The sequence below is a fragment of the Oratosquilla oratoria genome, chromosome 6 (genome assembly GCF_046742065.1).
Source record: "Oratosquilla oratoria isolate Oo_2021 chromosome 6, ASM4674206v1, whole genome shotgun sequence".
Lineage (NCBI taxonomy): Eukaryota > Metazoa > Arthropoda > Malacostraca > Stomatopoda > Squillidae > Oratosquilla > Oratosquilla oratoria.
Genome location: NC_134782.1, coordinates 85,073,076 through 85,098,075, shown reverse-complemented (window position 1 = coordinate 85,098,075; position 25,000 = coordinate 85,073,076). Strand labels below are relative to the sequence as shown.

Genomic DNA, 25,000 nt, shown 5'->3' with positions numbered 1-25,000 from the left:
CCACAACGGCGGTCCAGGTTCGAATCCCACCCAGGGCTGAAATAATTGCAGTATCGCTGCGCTGCGGGTCGTTACTCCAGCTCTCGTGGGCGGGGAGTTGTGTGTGTGTGTGTGTGTGTGTGTGCAAAGTCACAGCATTACCCATAGATCGGTCATGTATGAGCTTTCTTCCAGGAGGGAAATAAATGTCGATCACGAGTTCGACACGTGATCCAAGACACACACACAGTCAGTCGTCTGATGGTTTGTATTATGGTCGATAAGAAAACTCAAATCTTCAGGATCTTGTTGCCATCACCCACAATAATTGCGATTTAATTGGACTTTGTGCCTGTGATACATTTTTGTACTCGGTAATAGGTAGTATTCACTATAAATGTATTCCATTTTATTTTTAAGATCGTCTGCCGCATAGCTGTGATGCAATATCCAGCATTTTGCAAGACGGCGGTTGACAGTTGAACGTCTCCGAATGTGCGGTCGTATGGCAATAACGATTATACCAAGGTCTAAATATACAGGTCAGACCGTTTGAATTATTGTGCGCAGCTTCTGACGTCATTAGGCTGGGTCCGTTTTCTCTTTGTGAAACACTGAAGAAAACTGAAACGCCAAGGAAGACAGGAACTAATATTTTATATATATTATATATATCATATATATTATATATTCATATATATAGACAGGAACAATAATATTTTATATATATTTTTTATATGATATTTGTCAGAATATAACATTGCGTGGAGCGGTGCGAGCTAAGGCAACGACATTCCCGAACGACGCACCAGCTTCAACTGACAGCTATAGGACCCGCGAACCCCACTTTGAACAGCCAGGTGACGTTCACGGGCCCGCTGCGCCAACTCCCTCGAAATTCGGTCGGAAGTGGTTAGACCTTATATCCTTAGATCTTGGATTCTACTTTCCCGCAAAACGTCTTTGCAATGCAAACCATTAAGACTTTAGTCATATACCAAGATAAACATTTCGCTATTGTATAAACATTTTATAATAAATACCAATTTTTGTTTATTGTTTAGTAGTTATAACATCGATTAAGCTGACGCCAATGCAAACGAACAATCCACACACGAGGCCCCTACTGTCGAACACGCGCCAAGTAAGCTGTAGGTGACATTGCCCTCCTTAGAGGGCAAGAATGTCAACGAGATGACTGAATTCATCTCCTCTCACGCACCCGGTTGCTCGGCAGACGGAAATAGCATGTTACATTTCGAGGCCGGGGGGGGGGGGTCAGGTGGGAGAGGTGATGGGTAAACATGACATCACCCTAATTTTCCTTAGTTCAAAAGTCGTTCCACATCTGATTCTAGTCTGTGCGTTCCAAGAAGTCTTCCAAAACCATTTTAGTACATGCCTATTGCTCTTTAATTCCCATCTATGTGCTCTTTTAATTTTTATATACTCTATATGGTTAAGAAAGCTGTATAGCATATAACTTTTTAGGATTATAACAACACCCACCCGTTTGACACCTCGACGTCATTGCGGGGGGAAAAAGTGCTGCCACGTAAATAGAATTTATTCAAATCATTGTTACAGTCCTAAAAAAGTGATACTCATGTACTATACAGAACAAGAAAAAAATAGATGGGAAATAAAGAGATACATGTACTAAGGATGATTTGGCATAATGACTAGTAGTAAGTCACGACGTATCACTCTGAATGACTCCTTGCATCGCACAGACCATAAGATATTTGTGTATGATACTTACTGTCTGATGAAAAGAACGATAATAGTTAACGGTCGCAATTTACATAAATTTTAGTATCTCAATTTCAATCTAATTAACTCCCTTGAAAAAAGCAGACGTTCTGCGCAGGAGTTGGAAAGGCTTCTGCATCTCGAAAAGACGAAGATGACATTCATGGCCCAAGAACGATAAAAGACATCCAAGACAGTACCCTCCCCTAGATGGGGTGTAGGGGAGTTCTTATTCAGACACAGACAGACAGAGAAGCACACAACACAACCTTGGAATCCTTGTGTGTTTTGGTGCACGGAGAGCTATGCTCTGTCATGCTGAGATGTCTTTGCCAAGGCTCGACAATGCACGTGAAGGAAGGGGGGGTGGCGGATATTGATTGCTTAAGTTGCATGCATTCAATATTTTAGTGACTGTAGTGACGTCCCTGCGGACCAGAGTCACGCATTTTTCACTTAAGACTAGAACCTAATCTCCTTTCAGAGAATGAAGATTGCTTTTATTTAATGCTACCCATTCTTTCCACTTCCCTCCCTTCATGTATGGTTGACCCATCCTTGACTCCAAGGATAGAAGCACAGGCTTTCCCTGTGGTCTCCTGGTCTGTATACTGACCACGAGGTCCAACGAACTGAAGAGAAGTCTACGGTTCCCCAAAACAAAGTAGGAAGACTTCGAAGATGCTCCAGTGGTCCAGTTGAAGACTGAAATGGGGAAGTAAAAAGGATTCGGCCGAAAGACACCAGACTTTGTAAACGGAGTGGCAGCAGACTTGGTAACTGCAACAACAGTTTTAGTAACTTCAGCAACAAACTTTGTAATTGCAGTAGCAGCACGTGACGGGGACACGCACTGGCCACTTTACGACAGCAAGAATAAACCAGCAGGTGTCCCAGAGTGAGGTTGACGTGGTAACTAAACCCCGTCGTTAACGAGTGAAGGGGTGCCAGCCATGGAGATGAATAAAATAACCTGGCAGCAACCAGAATTAAATGGCAAAGTGACGCAAAATTTCACTGTGAGCGCGGCCCCGAGTCTTGAGTAGAAAGACGTCCAACGATCTCCAACAGTTACCTGTCAGCAGTCCAGCGTCTTCCGGCTTAAACTACATGTCCATGAGATGAGGCATTCCATCGCTGAATAAAATCGACAGGCTGCAGGAGTGGGTGAGGACAGAAGTCTTAGGACTCAAAAAGTTGACAGAGTTGGATTAAATCGTTCGAGAGTGCCAGGAAAGGTTACCAGACATGGTCAAAATCATCTGGCGACAACCAAAATCGTTGATACTTGGGCGACGTTCATTATTCAGAGTGCGCCATCTTCCGAGGTGTTTTACGACTTCTGACGTTTATTTAAGCTGTTGCCGCCAGGTCGTTTTAGTTACACTTTAGATATAGAAAACTTACCGGGAAGTACTGGTCCAGAAAATACGTTTTCTTTGAACATCAGACCCGAGTTGGCTGTGCTTCTCAACCGGAGGACCATGTTACTATTCGGGATTTTGGGAAATTGGCTGCATCAAATAAATTTGATAATCTGATAATGGCTTCAAATGAAGGAGAAGGAAATGCCGATGTAAACTGAAAGTTAGGAAGGGTTTATCAGCAAATACAGGCTGACATCGACTGATTGAAGGTCAAGACCGTTGTGAGGTCGACATTTGTTCCCAACACAGCTCGCACCACTTCTTTGAAGATACTCGCGCCTATAGGTTGACGTACTCTGTATATTTTGTTCTGGCCAGGGGACGGCGGATTGATGATTATACACAAGACGGGCTCTCAGATGAAACACCTTTCCGTAAATGAATTATATAAAGGTGGCCATTGTGTTGAAGAGACCATGTCGTCTAGGGCCTCTAAGTGGACACGTAGTAGATCGATCATCAATACGCCTAAGGTCGCACGTACGCATTCGGTCATCAATACGCCAAAGGTCGCACGTAAGCACTCGAACAAACGACGCCAACATCAGCATTGGGATTCGGGTTGGGAGGTGGTGGATGGGGAGCTGGTGGTGCTGATGTACCGGCTCTGTGAACTGCTCACCCTGAGCATATGCACGCACACACACACACACGCACACACACAAATTCTCTGAGCCAGTATGACATATTTGGTCTATTTTTTTTTTTTTTTTTTTTCATAACCATCTTGCCAAATATCAGCATGTAATGCTTAAAGTAACGCATATGTTATGCCCGCGCGCGCGCACACACACACACACACACACACACACACACACACACACACACACACACACACACACACACACACACACACACACACGACTCGATGGCGCAGTTGGTAGTTCCGGGCCGCCATTACGGCGGCCCGGATTCGAATCCCGCCCAGGGCTGAAATAATATCAGTATCGCTGCGCTGCGAGTCGGTACTCCAACTCTCGTGGGCGTGGAGTTTGTGTGTGCGTGTAAGGTCACAGCATTACCCATAGATCGGTCATATATGAGCTCTGGGCTCTCTTCCGGGAGAGAAATAGCTGTCGGTCACAAGTCCAACACGTGATCCAAGACCATGATGAATCACACACACAAACACACACACACACACACACACACACACACACACACACACAAACACACACACACACACACACGTATTAGACGTAGAGAAAATATGAGATAAGAACACGTGGTTACTGTAATATGCAGCAAGTTACGAATTATTAAAATCGTGGTTTGAAATGTATCTATCCCGCATGTGATCCACCTGCGTGGCAGAGGCGGGTGGGGGGGGGGGACGGTTTGACACTTGCCCGGACCACACACTTGCGGCACTAGTTTCACAGTTGTTTGAATGCGGTGTGTGAATGTTCAGAGTTCAGACCAGGAACATGTTATCATGGACCTGTTACTCTGTGTCACAGAAGATGATGGCATGACCGGGTGCGTTGTAGTTGTGGTGGGGAAGGGGGGTGGATTAGTGCACTTCACATTAAAAACACGAGTATAAGCTTTGGGTCGAAAGACGCGGACCATTTTATATATTTGCATGTTGTACCCTCGAAGGCGGCTGACGATATAGCTCCGACGGGCCACAACAAGGTGGGAGGCCGTTTGAAATGACTCCCACAGGAGAACGGAAATTCATAAACTGGAGGTTTGGGAGAAATTGGTAATGAGAAAGTGGAGGGCCACGCAATAACATTTGGTCAGTCAACACACGTCAACGTTACAGTCCGTCTCACTCTTTCTCCTCTCCCTCTCTCTCCCTCTCTCTCTCTCTCTCTCTCTCTCTCTCTCTCTCTCTCTCTCTCTCTCTCTGTCTCTCTCTCTCTCTCTCTCTCTCTCTCTCTCCGCTCCCTCTCTCTCCTCTCTTCTCAGTATCTATCTTGTATGTATATCTTCTCTTTATCTATCTTTCTCTTCTCTCTATCTGTATCGCTTTTCTGTTTTTTTTATTTTTCGTTCTCTTTCTATCTTCTCTCCGTTTCTCTCTTTCTCCCCTTCCTCTCTCTCTCTCTCTCTCTCTCTCTCTCTCTCTCTCTCTCTCTCTCTCTCTCTCTCTCTCTCTCTCTCTCTCTCTCTCTCTCTCTCTCTCTCTCTCTCTCTCTCTCTCTCTCCCTCTCCCTCTCCCTCTCTCCCCCTTCCTCTCTTTTCTCTTTCTCCTCTCTCTCCCCCCTCTCTCTCTCCCCCTTCCTCTCTTTTCTCTTTCTCCTCTCTCTCCCCCCTGTCTCTCTCTCTCTCTCGCACACACACACACACACACGCACACACGCACACACGCACACACATGCACACCTGGATCAGCTTGGGAAGTCGATAGGGCCCGAGGAATCCACAAGCTATTTCAAAGCTTGGTCCGGTATTTGGAGAAAAAGGAGCGAGAATTCGCGAGTATAACTCTTCTACTGTATATTACAATTATAGGGTGTGTGTGTGTGTGCGTGCGTGCGTACGAGCATGTGTGTGTCTGTGATAGTGTAGCAGACAGATGTACGGTTTCCGTCCAAATAAGCAGGCAAAAGGAACCTAACCTCTGAAAAAATAACGAAGTGATTAAATGGATTACTAAAAAAAAAAAAATAGACGAATAAGAAGATGAATGAATAAAGAATAAATAGATGAACAGACGAGGAAGTCGCAGGCAATGCACATTCAGACATTTTCCTTAGTCGGACGCACCTTATCGAAAAATAAATATAATACTATAATGAAAAATACAATAAAATAGATATATTGAAAATAAAGAAATTCACGGTGCCCATTATTTCATGTTTTAAGTAATGAGGACTGTTGCAAAGAATATTCACATTTACTTATTTTGTGTTTTGGGGTAGGGCACAGCGAATTTGTTCCAGTAATGCCCCAATTAGGGCGCGAAATCATACGAGGGATTTATGCCGTCTCCTTACAGTGCTACTCACCGTTCCGAACAGGTGGGCTTACACCTGTATAACATAAAGATGTGTTACTTGGGCTAGGTGACATAGGGAGAGAACGATGTGCACTTCCGCGTGTATACTTTATTCTAGTGAAGGTACGTGTGTCAGAGGCAGACGTGGCGTGGTCCCCGAAGTGGGGCACCGACCGCGAAGGCCTAGTGACGCGTAACAAGTTGAGTACAGAGAAGAACTATTCAGGCAGTATATATACGCGGGACTGACCCGACGCCATGACCAGACCCGACCTAATTGCGGTGACCCTTTCTGACCATTGTTAATACCAGCGTCAGGTCCTAGTACCATCCAAGTCTTGTTTTTTTTTTCCAGATCTAGAACTTTCCGCCTCAAAAATTATAAAACGAAAATGCAACATTTGTAAAATCATTGTTGTGTTACCGAGTTCTTGGGGGAATAGTAAAGCAAGATAATATTATCATCGACATGTTTAGTCAGCAACATAACTTGTCATAATCTAACGCAATTTAATTCTAATTTTCGTGGATTAGGTTAGGTATCGTTAGCTTCGGTGAAGTTAGACATTGATGAATATTAGGAGAAATTATAAGAAAGAATTACCTTTGCATTTTCGACGATAAGAAGTATCGAGCTGTGGCAAAAAACAACCGTCTTAATTTTTTGGTGCCAAAACGATGATGATATTGTGATGGACCATTTCCTCGGAAAGTAAACAACGATGTATAGAATCCTTACAGAGAAAAATGCTGATTATTCCAACCTATTGGATTAAAAATTAAGTATGATTGAGAAACGAGAGAAGGGTTCACAAGAGCGTAGCTCCCTGTATACTATAGTTACGTAAAATAGGCACATAGACAGGCACACACCTTGCTAGTGTAGTAGTACCGAGTTCACATGCTAACTAAGCGCTCTTGAGTTCGTTCCCTGACCAGGAATGAAAAGTATCACAGTATTGCAAGCCGGCACCCGTCTCTGTTGGGCAAGGAGTTTGTATGTATTTACTTAACATTAGTTTACAGGAAAAAAACAACGCCCGTAGTATCCCTCTTGTCTGAAAGTTTACATCAATAACTATCGATCGGGTCATATATGAGCTCTGAGTTCTCTTCTGGGAGGGTTATACGTAAGTATCACGAGGTTAGTACGTGAATGATATCCTTGATTTACCTTTAATTAAAGCCTCTCACTAAGGGTAAAAGAAAAAACGGTGCCATCAAAGAAAACGTAAACACCTTTGAGCCTTGTCGTCATGGTGACGCTGCCCCCCGCGCAACGCCGAAACCTGTCATTGTGAAGTCCTGAAGGTTAAGCAAGGACGGGAGAGTAGTAATGTTCCTCTCTGCACCTCACAAGGAAGACGTCAAGAAGACCCGAATAGAGTTGAACAAATTGTGTTGGGTGGGGGTGGGGGGTCGCAAAAAAAAAAAAAAAAAAAATTGCTCTATTCCCTTGTGGTGTAGTATGTTTTTCTTCCCTCCACCCTCTCTCCTGTCTTCCTCTCCGTGCTCCCATACCAATCTCATTTTCCACACAGTCTAGGCCATTTTCTCTCCCGCTCTATAATCTCTTGTTTCATGTATAATTTTTGTGCGTTCACCCGGCAATTTCCTCCCCTTGGCCCCATCATTTCCCCACACCTGTTTGGTTTGATTACCCTTTTGATCCCCTTAATATTGCCTCCCTCTTCTACCCTCACGTGTCTCCCCTCCCCCTCCGCCGTCTACCCCCACATTCAGCTTGACTCTTCTTCCCTCTCGCATATTTTCTTTCTTAATCTCTTCTTGACTCTCTCTTTTACTCTTCCCTTTGCCCCATCACTCTCCCTTCTCCCCCCCCCCCTTTTTTTTTCTTCTTTCTCCCCTGTCTCTTCCCTCGTCTCCCATTTTCCTCTCGCATCTACATTTCCCCCTTTTTTCCCTCTCCCTTCACCCTCATTTCCTTTTTTCCCTCCCCGTTTTCTTCCCCCAGATTGATCTATCCATTTTCTTCTCTCCTCTCTCAAGTTTCTCCTCTCTTCCCTCCCTTTTGTCCTTTTTCCCATCACTGTCTCTCCGCGATTTTCTTCTCCCGTCTCTGTCTTTTCACGACCTGTCCCCTTTCTTCTCCCAATATTCTCATTTCCGCTGTTTCTTCTCCTCCCTCTTCTCTTCCATTTCCCCTCTCCCCTGACGTTCTTCCTGTCCTCTTTTCCTTTCCGCATCTCTTTTTCCCCCTTTCCCTTTACCCATTTGACTCCCTCCTACGGTCCTACCCCCTTTCCCCCATTCCTTTCCCCCGACTCCCCTTTGTCCTTTCCCCCCATCATCATCTTTACTACCCCCTTTTCTCTTTTTTTTATTTCTCTTCTCCCTTTACCCCTGCCCTACCCTCTCACCCACGACCTAAGTTCCCTTTCTCCTTTTCATAACTCGTCCCTCACCCGTCCTTTTCCCCCTCGAGATCCCTCCAGCCCTTCCCCGGTGCTGCTGCCGCCGCCACGGGAGCCCCTTGACCCTTCCCTTGTCCTCAGCAACCCAAACTACGTCACCAGCCTTGACCTCCTTCCTCAGCTATAACCACGACCTCCCCTCCCTTTTCACACCTCCAACTCTGCTTTCTCTCACCCCCTTTTCTACGCTTTCCCCCTTCTCCCCCACCTCCTTTTTCCCCACATACCCTTTCCCAAACTTCCCCTTTCTCCCTTCCCCATCCTCGCTTCCCATTTCTTTACCTATCTCTTCCTCCTTTGCCTCCCTTCTTTACCACCTGCCCCCGTTCCCATAACCCCTTCCCATCTTTCCATTTTCCCCGCTCACCCACCTTCCCATTTTCCTTCCATTATCTTCATCGGCATCCGAAAGTAAGTTTATAGGTTGTTATTCGCAGTGAAAGGGCCAAAAACCCAGACAGTTGTAGTCAGTCAGCACAAACTCACAAATCCAGTCTGTTTTCATATTTCAGGAGCGATGTAGCGATGTGGTAGTTGAAAGAGGGGAACTGAGTTGCAGGAATGACCCCCTCGTCCACAAGGATAGAAGGGACAACAAATGGTTTTGGATGAATGTGGGATGTGTAAGGTGGGCATGTGCTCTGAGTTGACCATCCCCCATATAAAAGGGGAAAAGGGCTTTTGGTATGTATGCCGCGCCCATCGTCCTTGGTTTTGTCTTTGTCGCCCGGGGGGGCCCTGGCAACGAGAACTCATTGTGTTGCCATATCCCCTTTGAGGGATAACTTTGACACTGGGTGGACTGGCGCCCACAATGAGGCTTGGCGCCGAGCCAGTACTGGTGCTCATCGAGTCTGCGATAACACTGAACACCATTTGACGCGACACCAGACGCGTTGTGCTTAACATGGTGATAATGGTGTTGATGATTGTGAGGGTGCTAAAGTAGTAGTAGTGGTGGTGGTGGTGGTGGTGGTGGTGGTGATAATGTTATGAGTAGTGGCAGAGATGGTAGCAAAGGGAATGGAGGCTGTCTTGATGAAAACCTTTCGTACCCGGGTGCTCTTATCCTATCCTGGCTTCCGTCGCCAGGCTAGTTTATTCAGTAGAGTAATATCACCACGTAGACTACACACGGGATTGCATCATTACAAAGGATTACAAAGGCGGAGCATGCCGACAGGAGACCTTTTGGTCCATATCTAGGTCGGATGCGAAAAAAAATCATAATAATAATAAAATAATAAATAAAAGCTATAATAATGTAAATAACAAAATACATAAATGCATAGGTATAGTTAAATAATAAACAAACAGGTAAATAGTAAATAATAATAAATTGACATATAACTAATAATAAATGAAAATCACAGACAAATGATAACAAAACAAAAACAAATAATATGAAATGAATTATAATCATTACAGCATCTTGCTTAGGTGTTTATCTAAATGATTCTTAAAGCTTCGAACTGAACTACATTGCACTACCTGTGCAGGAAGTTTATTCCATTCATTAACTACACGGTTGGCAAAGTTGTTTCTACCTACTTCCAAATTGAATCTATTTCCGGACAGTTTGAGACCATTGTTTCTTGTCTGATTCTCATTCAATGTGAAAATTTGGTCACTTTTGATGTTGTCAATTCCCTTTAAAATCTTAAAGACCTGTATCAAGTCACCTTTGAGTCTACGCTTTTTTAGGGAAAACAGATTTATATGTTTTAGTCGATTTTCGTATGATTTATTTTTGATATTTGGAATGAGTTTTGTGGCTCGCCGTTGTACTTTTTCCAGTCTGTCAATGTCTTTAATGAGATTTGGTGACCATACGGAAACAGCATATTCCAAATGTGGACGAACTAACGATTTATATAGCTTGTTAATGAGTGATGGACTTTTGAAATCAAAAGATCGCGCAATCGGTCCTAGAATCTTATTTGCTTTCTCAGAGGCTGAAATACACTGGTTGGATGATTTGAGGTCGTTACTGATAATTACGCCGAGATCTTTTTCACTATCGACTTTTGTTAACGAATTTCCAAATAACTTGTAATCGTACTTACTGTTATTTTTACCTATGTGCATTACCTTGCATTTACTTGTGTTAAATTTCATTAGCTACTTTTCAGACCATTGCTGTAATTTATCTAAATCTTCTTGAATATCTAATTGGTTTGAGTGATCATTTGCCACTCCGCACAGTTTTGTATCATCAGCAAATTTGGAAACGGTAGATTTTAGTCCATGGTCTATATCATTTATATATACTATGAATAGAAGTGGCCCAAGAACGGAACCCTGAGGAACTCCACTTGTAACATTTTTCCATCTAGAAGTTTTTCCATTTAAAACAACTCTGTTTTCGACCATTCAACCAATTACTAGTCCAACTTAATAGGCTACAACTTATTCCGTGTAAAGCTAATTCAGTAAGTTGTCTTTCGTGTGGGACGGTATCAAAAGCTTTTGCAAAGTCTAGATATATTAAATTTATTTTGTTTCTTTAGTCATAATTCGAGATAACTGTGTTGTAGAATTCGAGTAAGTTAGTCACGCAAGAACGTTTCCGTCTGAAACCATGCTGGATATCATTTATCAAACGATTACTTTCTAAATGATGTTCGATAGCATCTCTGATGATAGTTTCCATTATTTTTCCTACGATTGAAGTCAAACTTATAGGCCTATAGTTATTTGGCTTCTTTTTGTCACCTTTTTTGAATATGGGAGTAACGTTAGCTAGCTTCCATTCTCTTGGGACATCTCCGGATATGATGGATTTCTTGAAAATAATTTCTAATGGAACAACAATCTCATTTTTCATTTCCTTTAAGATTCTTGGATGCCAACCGTCAGGCCCTGGTGTTTTATTAACTTTGAGTTTATCTATACACCTTTTAATTTTTTCTTTTGTTATATTTACCGTAGTGAGTAAGTTTACCCCCGACTTTTCACAGGCTTCAGTTTGGAATTCACTTTGAGGTGTTTCGTTTACGAATATCAAGCTAAAATAATTGTTTAAGATATTACACATCCCTTCATTTGAATATTCAAGTTGACCGTCATTTGTTTATAAACAAGCAGTCACACATGGAGAGGGAGTTTCTGCTAATTTGATCAGTTCGTGAATTTCTCTCTTTTTTCATAATAGAGTGTAGTAACGAGGACGGAGTAAGATTTAGTGTTTTTGAAGTGAAAAAGGAGATGAACTACACAAAGTGATTTTGTTGGTTGAGATGCAGGTAAGTTTGAGGATTTGGTCTTTCAAAAATTCCTTCCTGTTCCTGACCTCCCCCCCCCCGCCCCTTCGTCGTCCTCATTCTATTCCCACTTCTAACTACTTCGACCTCATGCATATGTGATTTCCTACAAAGGAGTTAACCACTATGTCCAGGTACAAATTTGCCTTTTTTTTTCTTTCGTAATGTCTATTTTCACGAGAACCATGCTTAAGAAATATCTTATCTCAAAAGTAGTTTGTAAGGGACTTTTTGTCGAATATATTTGTCTTCTGCTAGTTTGCATTATAAAACGCATTATACGGAGCCATATTTTGGTGTGACGTCATGAGGGATACCAACACAAGCCATGTCAGTAAAAACAACGTCGTCAAGTAATGAAACAGACGATTCCTTCAGCGATATTGAGAGGTTTTCATCGTCTTTTGAGAACAATCTCCATATCCTAAACATCTCTGACAACAGCCAAGATAAGGGAATAGACGGCATATTCATGGGCTATCATGGAATATCTCTGAAGGAGAAAAGTTGGTGTCTCCAGATATCGATCAACCCAAAAATACGTGTAGATGAAAAAGGACATAGCCTAAATTATGTCCCGTGTATGATTTACTTTATTGAATTATAGTCTGGTTTTATATTAGGTATCGAACAAAGTCGGCGTATATGGTTAGTACTTATTAGAAAAAATGTTGCTTGAAACTCCTTTGAGTCCAGCTTACTGATAAGTCCTTTGTAGGAATCAATTGTCCTTGTTCCTAATGCAAAATATTAGGCCTGAATGCCCTAAAAAGGATTCTTCGAGCAAGTATAAGGTGTGCAATTTGGCATCTCTCCCTTGAAAATGCAACTCCAGTCACATACCCCTTAAGGCAACGCAAAACACTTGTATGATTTCATGTGTACTTTACATAAAGTATGAAGAATTCAGTACTACAAATGCCTTAGGTACATTGTTAAACATATTTTTTTATTGTAACGGGTGATAAACGAAATTTGAGACGAAGTGGCAATGATTATGATATATATATATATATATATATATATATATATATATCACAGGTGAGAAATGTAGTAACACATTTATAAATCACAACTAACACCACAGTCGGACGAAAGAAAAAGTTGCGTAAGCGGAACTATATATTTCGATTGCTACCTGCAATCCTCTTCAGTAGTACAAAGTGGCAGGGAGGAGGCTATCTTAAGTAGCAACCTCTTACAAAAGAAAGGGAACACGAGAAAATACAGAACATCACTGCCCCAACCCTAGTTGACCTGAGGCTGACACGAGGTCGGGTCAGGGGGAGGGGGAGGAAGCTTGTTGACAATATTTTTGGTGATGAATAGTCCTGAAATGATGTCTGGGGTCCATTGACCCTTGGAAATATTCATCGTGGGCAGATAATCAATTAATGTTGATTCCACCATTTTCCTTCTGAACCCACACCCTGATTTGTAAATGAGATCAGATTTCTCCCAGTCCATCCGGTGATTAAATTTATCAACGTGTTGAAACACTGCTGAATTTATTTGGCCATATCTAATCGACCTTTTGTGTTCATTTAATCTTGTCGGTAGGTCTCTTCCCGTCTGGCCAATGTATGAAAGGTTACAATCTTTACATGGAAGGGAGTAAACACCTGGGATATGTTCTTCCTTCAACCTCTGGTGAACATTAACAACTTTTTTATTAATAGTATTAGGGTAGTTATGAATTAAATTTACTTTCTCTTTGGGAAGAAACTTGGACAATTGACTGATCAAGTCCCAATTAACAAAATTAGCCTACCCTCATTGGTTTCTGGATAAAGCCCTTAGTCAAGCCAGAGCAAGTTTTTTCAAACACCCTTCCACTAAGTTAAAGAAAGAGAGACAAAATCCCCTAGTCATCCCCTTCTCAGAGTCCATCAGTCAATTGTCCAAGTTTCTTCCCAAAGAGAAAGTAAATTTAATTCATAACTACCCTAATACTATTAATAAAAAAGTTGTTAATGTTCACCAGAGGTTGAAGGAAGAACATATCCCAGGTGTTTACTCCCTTCCATGTAAAGATTGTAACCTTTCATACATTGGCCAGACGGGAAGAGACCTACCGACAAGATTAAATGAACACAAAAGGTCGATTAGATAAGGCCAAATAAATTCAGCAGTGTTTCAACACGTTGATAAATTTAATCACCGGATGGACTGGGAGAAATCTGATCTCATTTACAAATCAGGGTGTGGGTTCAGAAGGAAAATGGTGGAATCAACATTAATTGATTATCTGCCCACGATGAATATTTCCAAGGGTCAATGGACCCCAGACATCATTTCAGGACTATTCATCACCAAAAATATTGTCAACAAGCTTCCTCCCCCTCCCCCTGACCCGACCTCGTGTCAGCCTCAGGTCAACTAGGGTTGGGGCAGTGATGTTCTGTATTTTCTCGTGTTCCCTTTCTTTTGTAAGAGGTTGCTACTTAAGATAGCCTCCTCCCTGCCACTTTGTACTACTGAAGAGGATTGCAGGTAGCAATCGAAATATATAGTTCCGCTTACGCAACTTTTTCTTTCGTCCGACTGTGGTGTTAGTTGTGATATATATATATATATATATATATATATATATATATATATATATATATATATTCTGTTAAAAGTGACAGCAAAAGAACTATTAATTAACTTTACCCGTGAGCTCTCAAGCTTGCAAAAAGTAGATTTTTAGTAGGGAGAAAGGGAGTAAATCAAAATTCCAAAACTCATAGGAAACAAAAATTATAACTTTTGTGTTTCCTATGACTTTTGGAAATTTGATTTACTCCCTTTCCCCCTACCAAAAATCTACTTTTCGCAAGCTTGAGAGCACACGAAAAAAGTTAATTGATAATTCTTTTGCTGTCGTTTTTAACAGAATATGCCTGAGAGAGAATCTCCTGCCACGCTTAACCAATATATATATATATATATATATATATATTTATATGTATATATATATATATATATATATATATGTCACAACAAAGATATGTCGTAGCACATATGTAAAATAATACTGATGACCCACTTTCGGAGAAGAATAAGCGAAGATATAGAGCATGCGCGTTTGACCTGAGCCTCGTCCCCTCATACTACCTCACTTCTTTACTATAAATACACATTGTTCTGTACTTTGTAACTTATATCTGCCGAAGAGGATCACAGTAAGTGATCGAAATATACAGATCTCTATATCTTCGCTTATTCTTCTCCGAAAGTGGGTCATCAGTATTATATATATACATGTATATGTATATATGTATATATGTATGTATGTATATATATATATGTATATATATGTATATATATGTATGTATATATATGTATATATACTGTATGTATGTATATATATATGTATATATATTAATATATATGTATGTATATAGGTATGTGTATATATATATGTATATGTATATCTATATATGTGTATATACATGTATGTATGTATATCTATATATGTGTATATACATGTATGTATGTATATATATATGTATATATACATGTATATATATGTATATAATATGTATATATATGTATATATATGTATATATACATGTATGTATATATATGTATATATACATATATGTATATATATGTATATATATATATGTATATATATATATATATATATATATATGTATATAATATGTATATATATATAATATCTACATGTATGTATATATATATGTGTGTATATGTATGTATATATATATATATATATATATATATTTATATATATATATATATATATTCTATATAACAAGGGAGATAGCCCCAACTTAAAAAGGCAAATACCCACTCCGGCCCCCCCCCATTTCACTCCCATCCACCGCCCCCTCTTCTCCCTCACCTTTGCTCCCTCACCTTTGCTCCCTATGGATGATGGCCTGTATCCCGCCCACTGCCCGAGTTAGAAGCAGTACAGGAGGATACAGCACATTCACAGAAAGGTCACTTCAGTTAATTGGACCATATGTATGTATAAAAGAAATATGTGGTTGACGTAAGTGGGAGTAGGAAACATATATATATATATATATATATATATATATATATATATATATTGTGTGTGTGTGTGTGTGTGTGTACATACAGTATGTATATATGTACAGTCGACCCTTTGTAGGACGGACCTCATTAACTCTGATATCTGATAAGATTTATATTCCCCTAGTTAAGGTGACGCTGACCGTTCTACAATGGTAATCACAATATGCGCGTTATATAATATAATGTTACTGCTGTAATACTCGTTCTTTTTCACCCAGGATGTTGATAACCGCAGAAAACGCGATCAAGACTATTCTCAGAACATGGGGAGCACTCATCTACCACAAAATAAATATAATGAGGACGCCGACACCGGCATCCTCGTACACCCACGCGCACCTCTGGACGCCGAAGTCGACGTCATCATAAGCTAAGGGTTAGTTAGGACAGCGTCCGGTAGATGGCACGCGCGTCGGCCTTCAGCGCTCCCGCCTTTCAAAGTGCGTTTACCTCTGCCACATTGTGTTGTGTTACTCCGGGCCTACTTCCCCGAGGAAGGTGGCCGTATCTATGAAACAGAAACTATTCAACACAACAAAATACAATACAATATATACATACATATATACCTTTTTTTTTTTTCTTTTTTTTTTCAAAAATTGCTTGTTGAAAAGGGAGAGCGTGAAGCAAAGCTTGGGGAATGGGACCTTTCGCACAAGGTCTAAATATACAGGTCAAACCGTTGGAATTATTCTGCGCAGCTTCTGACGTCATTTGGCTGAGTCCATTTTCTCTTTGTGATACACTGAAGAAAACTGTGAAACGCCAAGGAAGACAGGAACTATAATATTTTATATATTATATATATATATATATATATATTATATATCATATATATTATATATTCATATATATAGACAGGAACTATAATATTTTATATATATTTATATATATATTTTATATAATATTTGTCAGAATATAACTAATTGCGTGGAGCAGTGCGAGCGAAGGCAACGTCATTTTTGAACGACGGACCAGCTTCAACTGACAGCTATAGGACCCGCTAACCCCACTTTGAGCAGCCAGGTGACGTTCACGGGCCCGCTGCGCCAACTCCCTCGAAATTCGGTCGGAAGTGGTTAGACCTTATATTCTTAGATCTTGCTTTCGCAGTGAGTGTTTTGATACCAGACACCGCCAGATTTTGTAATTCTTGCCGGAAAATAAATACTTTTTTGGGCAAGTATTATAAACTTAGAGGTGTATCGTTGTACATTATTGTATCTGAAATTTAAGTCAATTAATTTCATGATTGCAAACGGCATATAGCATTGTTTGAGCCTCTATTTATAATTACAGATGATATTCGTAAAACAGCCTATAATTGTATCAAGCCGAGCAATTTGTCATTTTCTACCGATTCCAATAAACTTATACTGATATATACTTTCAATTGAATGCACCAAGCAATAGGAAAATCTATGTAATGTATAGAAAATATAATTTTGCCTCGAAGACCTAATTTTTCCGGTACGATTACTAAAGCCCCGTCCACACGTACCATGACGCATCAGCGACTTGATGCAGTAGTCGTGTTAACTTAACACTAACGTCCGGACGGGCTGCATCACTGCGAATACCTTGCGCGAGCAACCAGATCTCAGTCATCATTTGGCTTTCACGGGTTGAAGATGTCTACCGACGCTCTACTCATTTAATCATTAAACCACCACAGCTTTGGAGTGTATATATTTTTCGTGGCAGCACCAGACTTCTTTGATGCATTGATGGCAGCCATTTCCCTGTGAAATTGTGTTTTCAGTGTATGAAGTTTTTTGGTAATGTCTTCATTCCGCACATTACATTTTGTTAAAGAAAATAAGTCAGCTTTTGATGTTTGTACTTTTTATATTTCTCATATTATATTCCAAATGGCTGGGTACTGCTTTAGTAGCTTTATGTAATGTAATACAATAGTCTTCGTCCACTCGAAAGGCTTTGTGGAAGTTGCTTGTGCCATTGTATGAAAATAGAAGAGCGAAGCAGAGCGCGTGCATGCTCTCCCTTCGACTGTTATTGACACACTGCGCAGCGATTAGAAATCGGTACGCCCCATGATTGCTTTCATGATGCTGCGACGAATTGAAAGTCACGTTTTTCAACTCATCGCTTCAATACATCGCGCATTAAATACTCGTACGTCCGCCACCACTGTTGTTATATTTTATCTCACTGATTATCTTCATATACAGGACGTGACAGTGATATCCATTATTTTTCAACACTCTCAGATAAAATGCAAAACCGAAATCAACATCCTCTAATATTTACTGCTTATACTTACTTCAGTAAAAATGATTACCTATTTTTAGTTTTATCTTATTATTAAATTAACAAAGCCTCATCACACACCAGTAAGTAAAATCAATAACATTAAGAGTCATGTTTTTAATTCTAAATACACTTATGTAGCAATTTATGTCGTATTTTTTTTTAATATCGGTTTCCAAATTAGCTAAGTCACCCCTTTGCCCCATGAAATCTGAGACAATTGAAAATTCTAGCGCTAATAGGAAACTACGAGCCTGACTGCGAAAGGTCCCATTGCTCTAGAACTTATTAGAAAGCTAAATGCATGTTCTTCAGTAGCGAAAATGTGTCAATAATACGGAGTGAAAAAACAAACAGTATCAGATATACGCAAGGCAAAGAATAAAATCGTTGCTTTTTCTTTTAAATATAATATAGATGTTGGTTTTAAAGCATCGTCTGATGATGCGAGTTGCAAAGGATACAAATCTTGAGGAATCTGTGACAGTGACTTATACAACAACGATCATGTGGTAACCGAGTCCTCTCACCTCTCACCTCTCACCAGAAGCCTGGTAGGCTAGTGCCTGTCAGCCACTGAGTCCCGATGAACGATTTTCCTCCATTCTTGTCGGTTCGCAAAGGTCTCTTCTCTCTCAATTTCAGTCAGGCTACTTCCCCTCGCCGCCAGTGCTTCCCCAACTCCTTCAACCCATCTCTTCCTTGGTCTTCCCACAGGTCTTCTTCCTTGAGGTCTATATTCCAGATATTTTCTCGGTAACTGGTTCTCGTTCATTCTTTGCACATGTCCATACCATCTTAGCTTGCTTCTCCCCACCATCTCCAGAATTGATACAACTCCCAGCTCTCTTCTTATATCATCATTCTTCAACCTGTCTCTCCTAGTCACTCCTTTAATCATTCTCAGCACCCTCATCTCTGCAGCCTGTATCTTTGATCTTGTTCTGCTTGTCGATGTCCAGGCTTCTGATCCATAAGTCAGTATAGGTCTTAATATGGTGTTGTATATTGTTGTTTTACATTTTCCGGGGATATTTTTGTCTTTCAGTAGTGGATATAGCATGCTTATATTTGAATTGTATTTACATATTCTATTGTTTAGTTCTATGTCCTGTCTATTTTCTTTTTCAAAACAAAACTCCAAGATACTTAAAGTTGGTTACCTTCTTTAATCTCTCACTCCCCACCTCCATGTCCACTTCCACATTTCTTCTACCAACATACATAACTTCAGTTTTGTTTACATTTATTTTCATTTCCCTTGTTCTCAGCGTATTTTACCATCTGTTCATTGCATTCTGTAGTTGTTGTTCATTGTCAGTGATAACTGCTATATCATCTGCATAAGTAAATGTGATTTCATTGTCGTCATCGCATATTTCTTTCATACATCTGTCCATATATATAATAAAGAGCAGCGGCGATATGACACCACCCTGCCTCACACCTGTTCTCACTTCGAACCATTCGCTCTCCATATCTCTTCCTCTAACTTTACTCATTGTCTCATGTAATATGCTTTTTATTGCCCTTTTTAGTTTACCAGGTATTCCATACTCTTCATGTCCCAATGCTTCCCACAGTTTCTTCCTAGGTACCCTGTCAAAAGCTTTCTCCATATCAATGAATACAGCATATTTATCCTTATGCCATTCCCAGTCTTTTTCCAGAAGTAGTTTCATAGCAAATATAAGATCTACTGTTCCTTTTCCAGGCCTAAAACCATGTTGCCACTTCCCAATTTTTTCCTCTATCAGTCCTCTGAGTCTCTGTTCCAGCACTCTTTCATAGATTTTTCCAGCGTGTGAAAGCAGAGATATACATCTAGTTTTCACATCTTGTTTTATCTCCCTTCTTATATATTGGGCACACTATAGCTCTCCTCCAGTCATCTGGGATCCTCCCCTCCTCCCACGCTATGTTGAAGATTCTCCTTAGCCATGTCACTCCCACATCATCCAGTGCTTTAAATATTTCACTTGGGATTCCATCTTCACCCGTTGCCTTTCGATTTTTCATTTTCTTAATTGCATTAATTACTTCCTCTCTCGTAATCTCATCCATTTCCCCATAATTTCCATTGTTTATCACCTCCTCATGCACTAGATTTTCATCATTCTCCCTTATAAAATCCTCCACATTTAATAACCCTTCAAAATATTGCATCCATCTTTGACAAATATGTTCCGGCTCAGTAAGAAGCTCTTCCCCATCTGCACTTTTCAAGGCTCCTGTCATTGAATTCTCTCCTTTTCTATAATTTTTGGCCATGCTATATAGGAGCTTTTTGACTCCACCGAAATCTTCCTCCAGTTGCTCCCCAACACGTTCCCATGCTTCTCTCTTAGCCTCTCTTTTAATCTGTTCTGCTGCATTTCTAGCATCTACATATAGTTGTCTGTCTTCTATTTGTCTCGTTTTCATCCACTTTCGGAAACACCTCATCTTCAGTCCAACTGCTTGTCTGACTTCTTGTGTCCACCATATTGTAGTTTTCTTTTTGGTATTACCATGTACTTTTACTTGGATTGTTTCCTCAGCTATGTCTTTTATCGTCGTCTTCATTTTTCCCCACTCAGTTTCCACATCCTCACACACACCATTTGGCAATTTCTCCTCCACCTTGTTTTTCAATTCTCTCAAGCATTCTTCATTTTTTAGATTTTCAAGGCAATATATTTTCCCCTTTCTTCCTCTGTTCCTCTTTGGTGTCTTTAATTTGACCTTTCCGATCACCATTCTGTGATCAGAATCCATTGATACTGAGGGAATGGCCCTTACATCTAAAAATATGTTCTTGTTGTTGGTTACGATTAGATCAATCATCGACTTATTCGTATATTCTCCTCTTCCGCTATTCCACTGATACCATGTCCACTTGTGGGATTCCTGGTGTTTGTAAAATGTATTCATAATTGATAAGTCATTTATCACACAGAAATCTAAAACTCTTTCCCCATCTAAGTTTCTATCTCCAATACCAAACTCCCCCAGGACTCCCCTCATTCCTTCTCTGTTTCTGCCAACATGTCCATTCATATCTCCCATTATTATTACTGTATTTCTCGTATCTGCATCCATATCATATAGATATTGGAGTCTTTCGTAAAATTCATCCTTCTCCTGATTTGGACGTCCCTGTTGTGGAACGTACACCTGTATCAGCCTAAGTTCTGTTTCCTTTAATTTGATGATAACATCTATCATTCTTTCGCTCTCATAAGAAACCCCTACTATCCTATCTGACATTTCTGGGGTCAGTATAAAGGCCACACCGTACATCGAATCCTCTCTTCCCTTCCATATTAAATGATAGTTCTCGTGTAAAACCTTTCTTCCTTCATTTTTTATCCTCGTCTCGCAGCAACCCAGGATATCAAGATTTCTTTCCTTCATCAATGTAACCATTTCTTCCTCTTGTCTTTGATGGTTGAGACATTTAGAGTGGCAATCCTGATCTTCCTATACCTTTTCCTCCTCCCATTTAGTCCAAGTTCGTGTCCAGGTCGTAGCCGAAAAGTCCGTCCATTCCAAGGCTCAGTTTGCGTATCGTGAGCTTTTCTTGTTTTAAATGCCGGCTTGCTAGGCCTGTCGCACAACCCTCCTCTTTTATCCGGGCTTGGGACCGGCATGTGGTTGGTTAGACATCCACATGGTAGAGTTCGTGGGGAGAAATTCAAAGTGCTGTTGCCAAGTGAGCAAGGCAAACTGGAATTGAGAACTTAGAGGCTAGCAATGGGTGGTTATGGGGATTTAGAAATAGCCACGAAATATGTAATAAACTTACGCATGGTGAAGCAGGCGGGCGGTGCGCCGTTGGAGGCAGTGAAGCCATACAGGAAGCAGCTTAATGATTTAATTAAGAGTAAATGGCTACTGATTTCCCAACTGTGTAAGGGCGTGTTCACACTACAAGCGGAGAGGAGCGGCATTAATTGTTACGTAGTTTTGAATGTACAGACGCTCAGGTGTCCACACTACAAGCGGAGCGGCACGCTCAAGAGATGCTGGCATATTTTTTGACGCTCTAGCGGTTATCCACCACTCTACCCATGGCTAAGAAGGTTCTACCAATGTAATTTTTTATTCCTGAATTCAAAATTACAATCACTGGCCAGACTGTGCAGGGTTCTGGCACACTTTGACTATATATGTTAGTACTATGTTGTGAAAAGCTAATTTGGTGACATTCCATGTTCCTTGATATATCATTACATTTTTCGTCAAGTTGACAGCACACGTGATGTATGTGGGAAGGAGAGGGAGAGATAATTTTGACCCATATATAACTGAATAAAAGAGCCGTTTTATAGAGTGGATTGACACGCAACACACACACACATACACACACACACACACACACATATATATATATATATATATATATATATATATATATATATATATATATATATAATGTTTTTTTCCTTCTTTTTTCAGTCTAGGAGGGAGTGCAAAATATCGAAACTTCCCGGTTTTATCCAAAAATACGCGTGGAATCGCGATTCATCTCTCATCAGTTCATGGAAGAGATGGTGGTGTTCTCCATACCGATCTCTTCTTCTTCTTCTGATGATGATGATGGGATGAACCCAGTGTTGCCGTTTCTGTCATTTGCTGTCGAGCAATATGAACGCACTCACGAAATCCTCCGCTTGTAGAGTGAACACCTAACCGCTCCGCTCCGCTTGTAGTGTGAACAAAGCCTTATGAGGATGAACTTTGTTATTTTGGTGGTGACTCCCCAGGAATACGCAATATTTTAAACACGAGAAAAAAAAAGAAGCAAAGAACGTTTTATAGACACGGTAAAGGAAACATGGACTGGAGGTGAAGCTTTTATTCCTGACGTTTCGTCTAACGACTTTCTCAAAGGAATGAGCATACTAGAAACATACAGAGTTTATAAACCCGCCTTATGGATCAAGGGGGTGTGCGAGCGTATAGAGCTGTGTTCTGATTGGCCCGCTGAGACAGCCAATCACGAAGCGCTATATTCGCTGAAGATTTGGCCCAGGTGAAGCTCCCAGCCTTATTGTTGATATTCGGACGAGTGGTGATGTACGCAGCTTCTATAGATTTTCTGGTCTTCTTATCCATACCTTCGTGTAGAATCTCGGCACCTCCCACAATGGAACCGAGCCGAGATTCTACACGAAGGTATGGATAAGAAGACCAGAAAATCTATAGAAGCTGCGTACATCACCACTCGTCCGAATATCAACAATAAGGCTGGGAGCTTCACCTGGGCCAAATCTTCAGCGAATATAGCGCTTCGTGATTGGCTGTCTCAGCGGGCCAATCAGAACACAGCTCTATACGCTCACACACCCCCTTGAGCCATAAGGCGGGTTTATAAACTCTGTATGTTTCTAGTATGCTCATTCCTTTGAGAAAGTCGTTAGACGAAACGTCAGGAATAAAAGCTTCACCTCCAGTCCATGTTTCCTTTACCGTGTCTATACAACTTGTTCATATGGATTTTCAAAGAACGTTTCTCGGCGTTGTGCTCTGCTAACGGAGACTGCTTGCACCGTTTGAGGCTTGCGGTGGTGGGCAAGTCAGTTCTCCCGCGAGTTTTGAAATACTGCATGAACTATCTTCCGGCGCATTACTACACCTCTAAGATAGCATAGTTCAACATGACAATCTTAAGTGATTGGTTCTTCACCCATTACATACGTGCAGTGCGACGACGCACCTGCTCACCCAAGTGGTGAGGAACTTGTGAGTCAAGATGGTACGGTGTATGTTTTCGCCACCCAGTGTTACCTCCTTGAGTGTTACCTCCCTGATCCAGCCCATGGATCACGGGGTATTTGTATCCTGCAAGAGGTATACTAACGGAGATGTTTAAATAAAGTACTTGTGGTGCTAGAGGAGTAAGACGATCGTGCGACATACAAGGAAAAAGTACAATTGCTAACATGAAAAATACAACCTCAAATCAGCTACATTTAGTGTCGCAGCTGCATGGAAATCAGTCAAAATTAATATTCGAGGCCATGCTTGTGGATAAAAAAAAATCTTTGATACAGAGGTAGATAACGATTTCGAAGGATTTGAGCCCAGGGATTTTCATTGTGTCCTTCAAAGGGCGGATGAAGATGTGTCTGAAGATGATATAAGGACCTGATTAAAAGACAGAGGATGATCCTGGATACTAGGTGATGATAGAAGAAGAAATAGCTGATAACGTTCTCGCTGGTGACAGCAGAGATGATGTGACAAAGATGAAGATGACGAACCATTGCCCAAGAAACCCAAGCTCTGTTGCACGTGAATCCCTTGATAATCTCATCAGCTGCATTGATTTGTCAGCGGAAATTGAGATCCAACAATATTAACAACATTCTAGAATCTCCAGGGAAAAAATCATCCTGAAACAACTCGAACTCGATTCGTTCTTCAAGCCAGCTCGTCCCAGCCCTGCTGAAGCTGACGATGACTTTGACCACCTGTTGCTCAGTCACCTCAGCCTTCTTAAAGTGGGTATCAACAACCAGCCTCATCTCAGTCAGTGGAGCATTACAGTTCTACTGACTTGAATAAGTTACATCTCCACCCACCACCCACCTCCATCACAAGCTCATCGGTCATCTACGACAGATAAATGTATATTCATACACACCCTATATGTTTACTATATGGTGTACCTGAGTACTGTGTGTAGAGTACGGTGTAATGTATACCGTACAATAGGTATATATACCTATATATAGGCCCATTGGTTAAACTGGACGATCGGTTAAACCGGGCGATCGGTTCAACAGGACGATCGGTTAAGAATGACACCCTTCTCCCTTATTAGTCCGTTTTAACGAGGTTTGACTGTATGTATACATTACGCGAAAACAGCTATTAGAATGA

At 40.8% G+C, this 25,000-nt stretch overlaps 1 protein-coding gene across 3 annotated transcripts in view; it reads left to right on the top strand.

Annotated features, from left to right (window-relative positions):
* Positions 1–25,000, top strand: part of UGP (UDP-glucose pyrophosphorylase) — a 154,376-nt gene that overhangs the window by 52,562 nt on the left and 76,814 nt on the right. Inside the window, exon 1 of one of the 3 annotated variants that reach the window (XM_076187479.1) lies at positions 11,768–11,788. The exons of the other annotated variants lie outside the window; for them this stretch is intronic. Within the exon in view, the coding sequence (XP_076043594.1) occupies positions 11,783–11,788 (6 nt within the window). The 5' untranslated portion in view covers positions 11,768–11,782. Of the gene's footprint in view, positions 1–11,767; positions 11,789–25,000 lie in introns of those variants that run through there. 3 annotated transcript variants of the gene reach the window in all.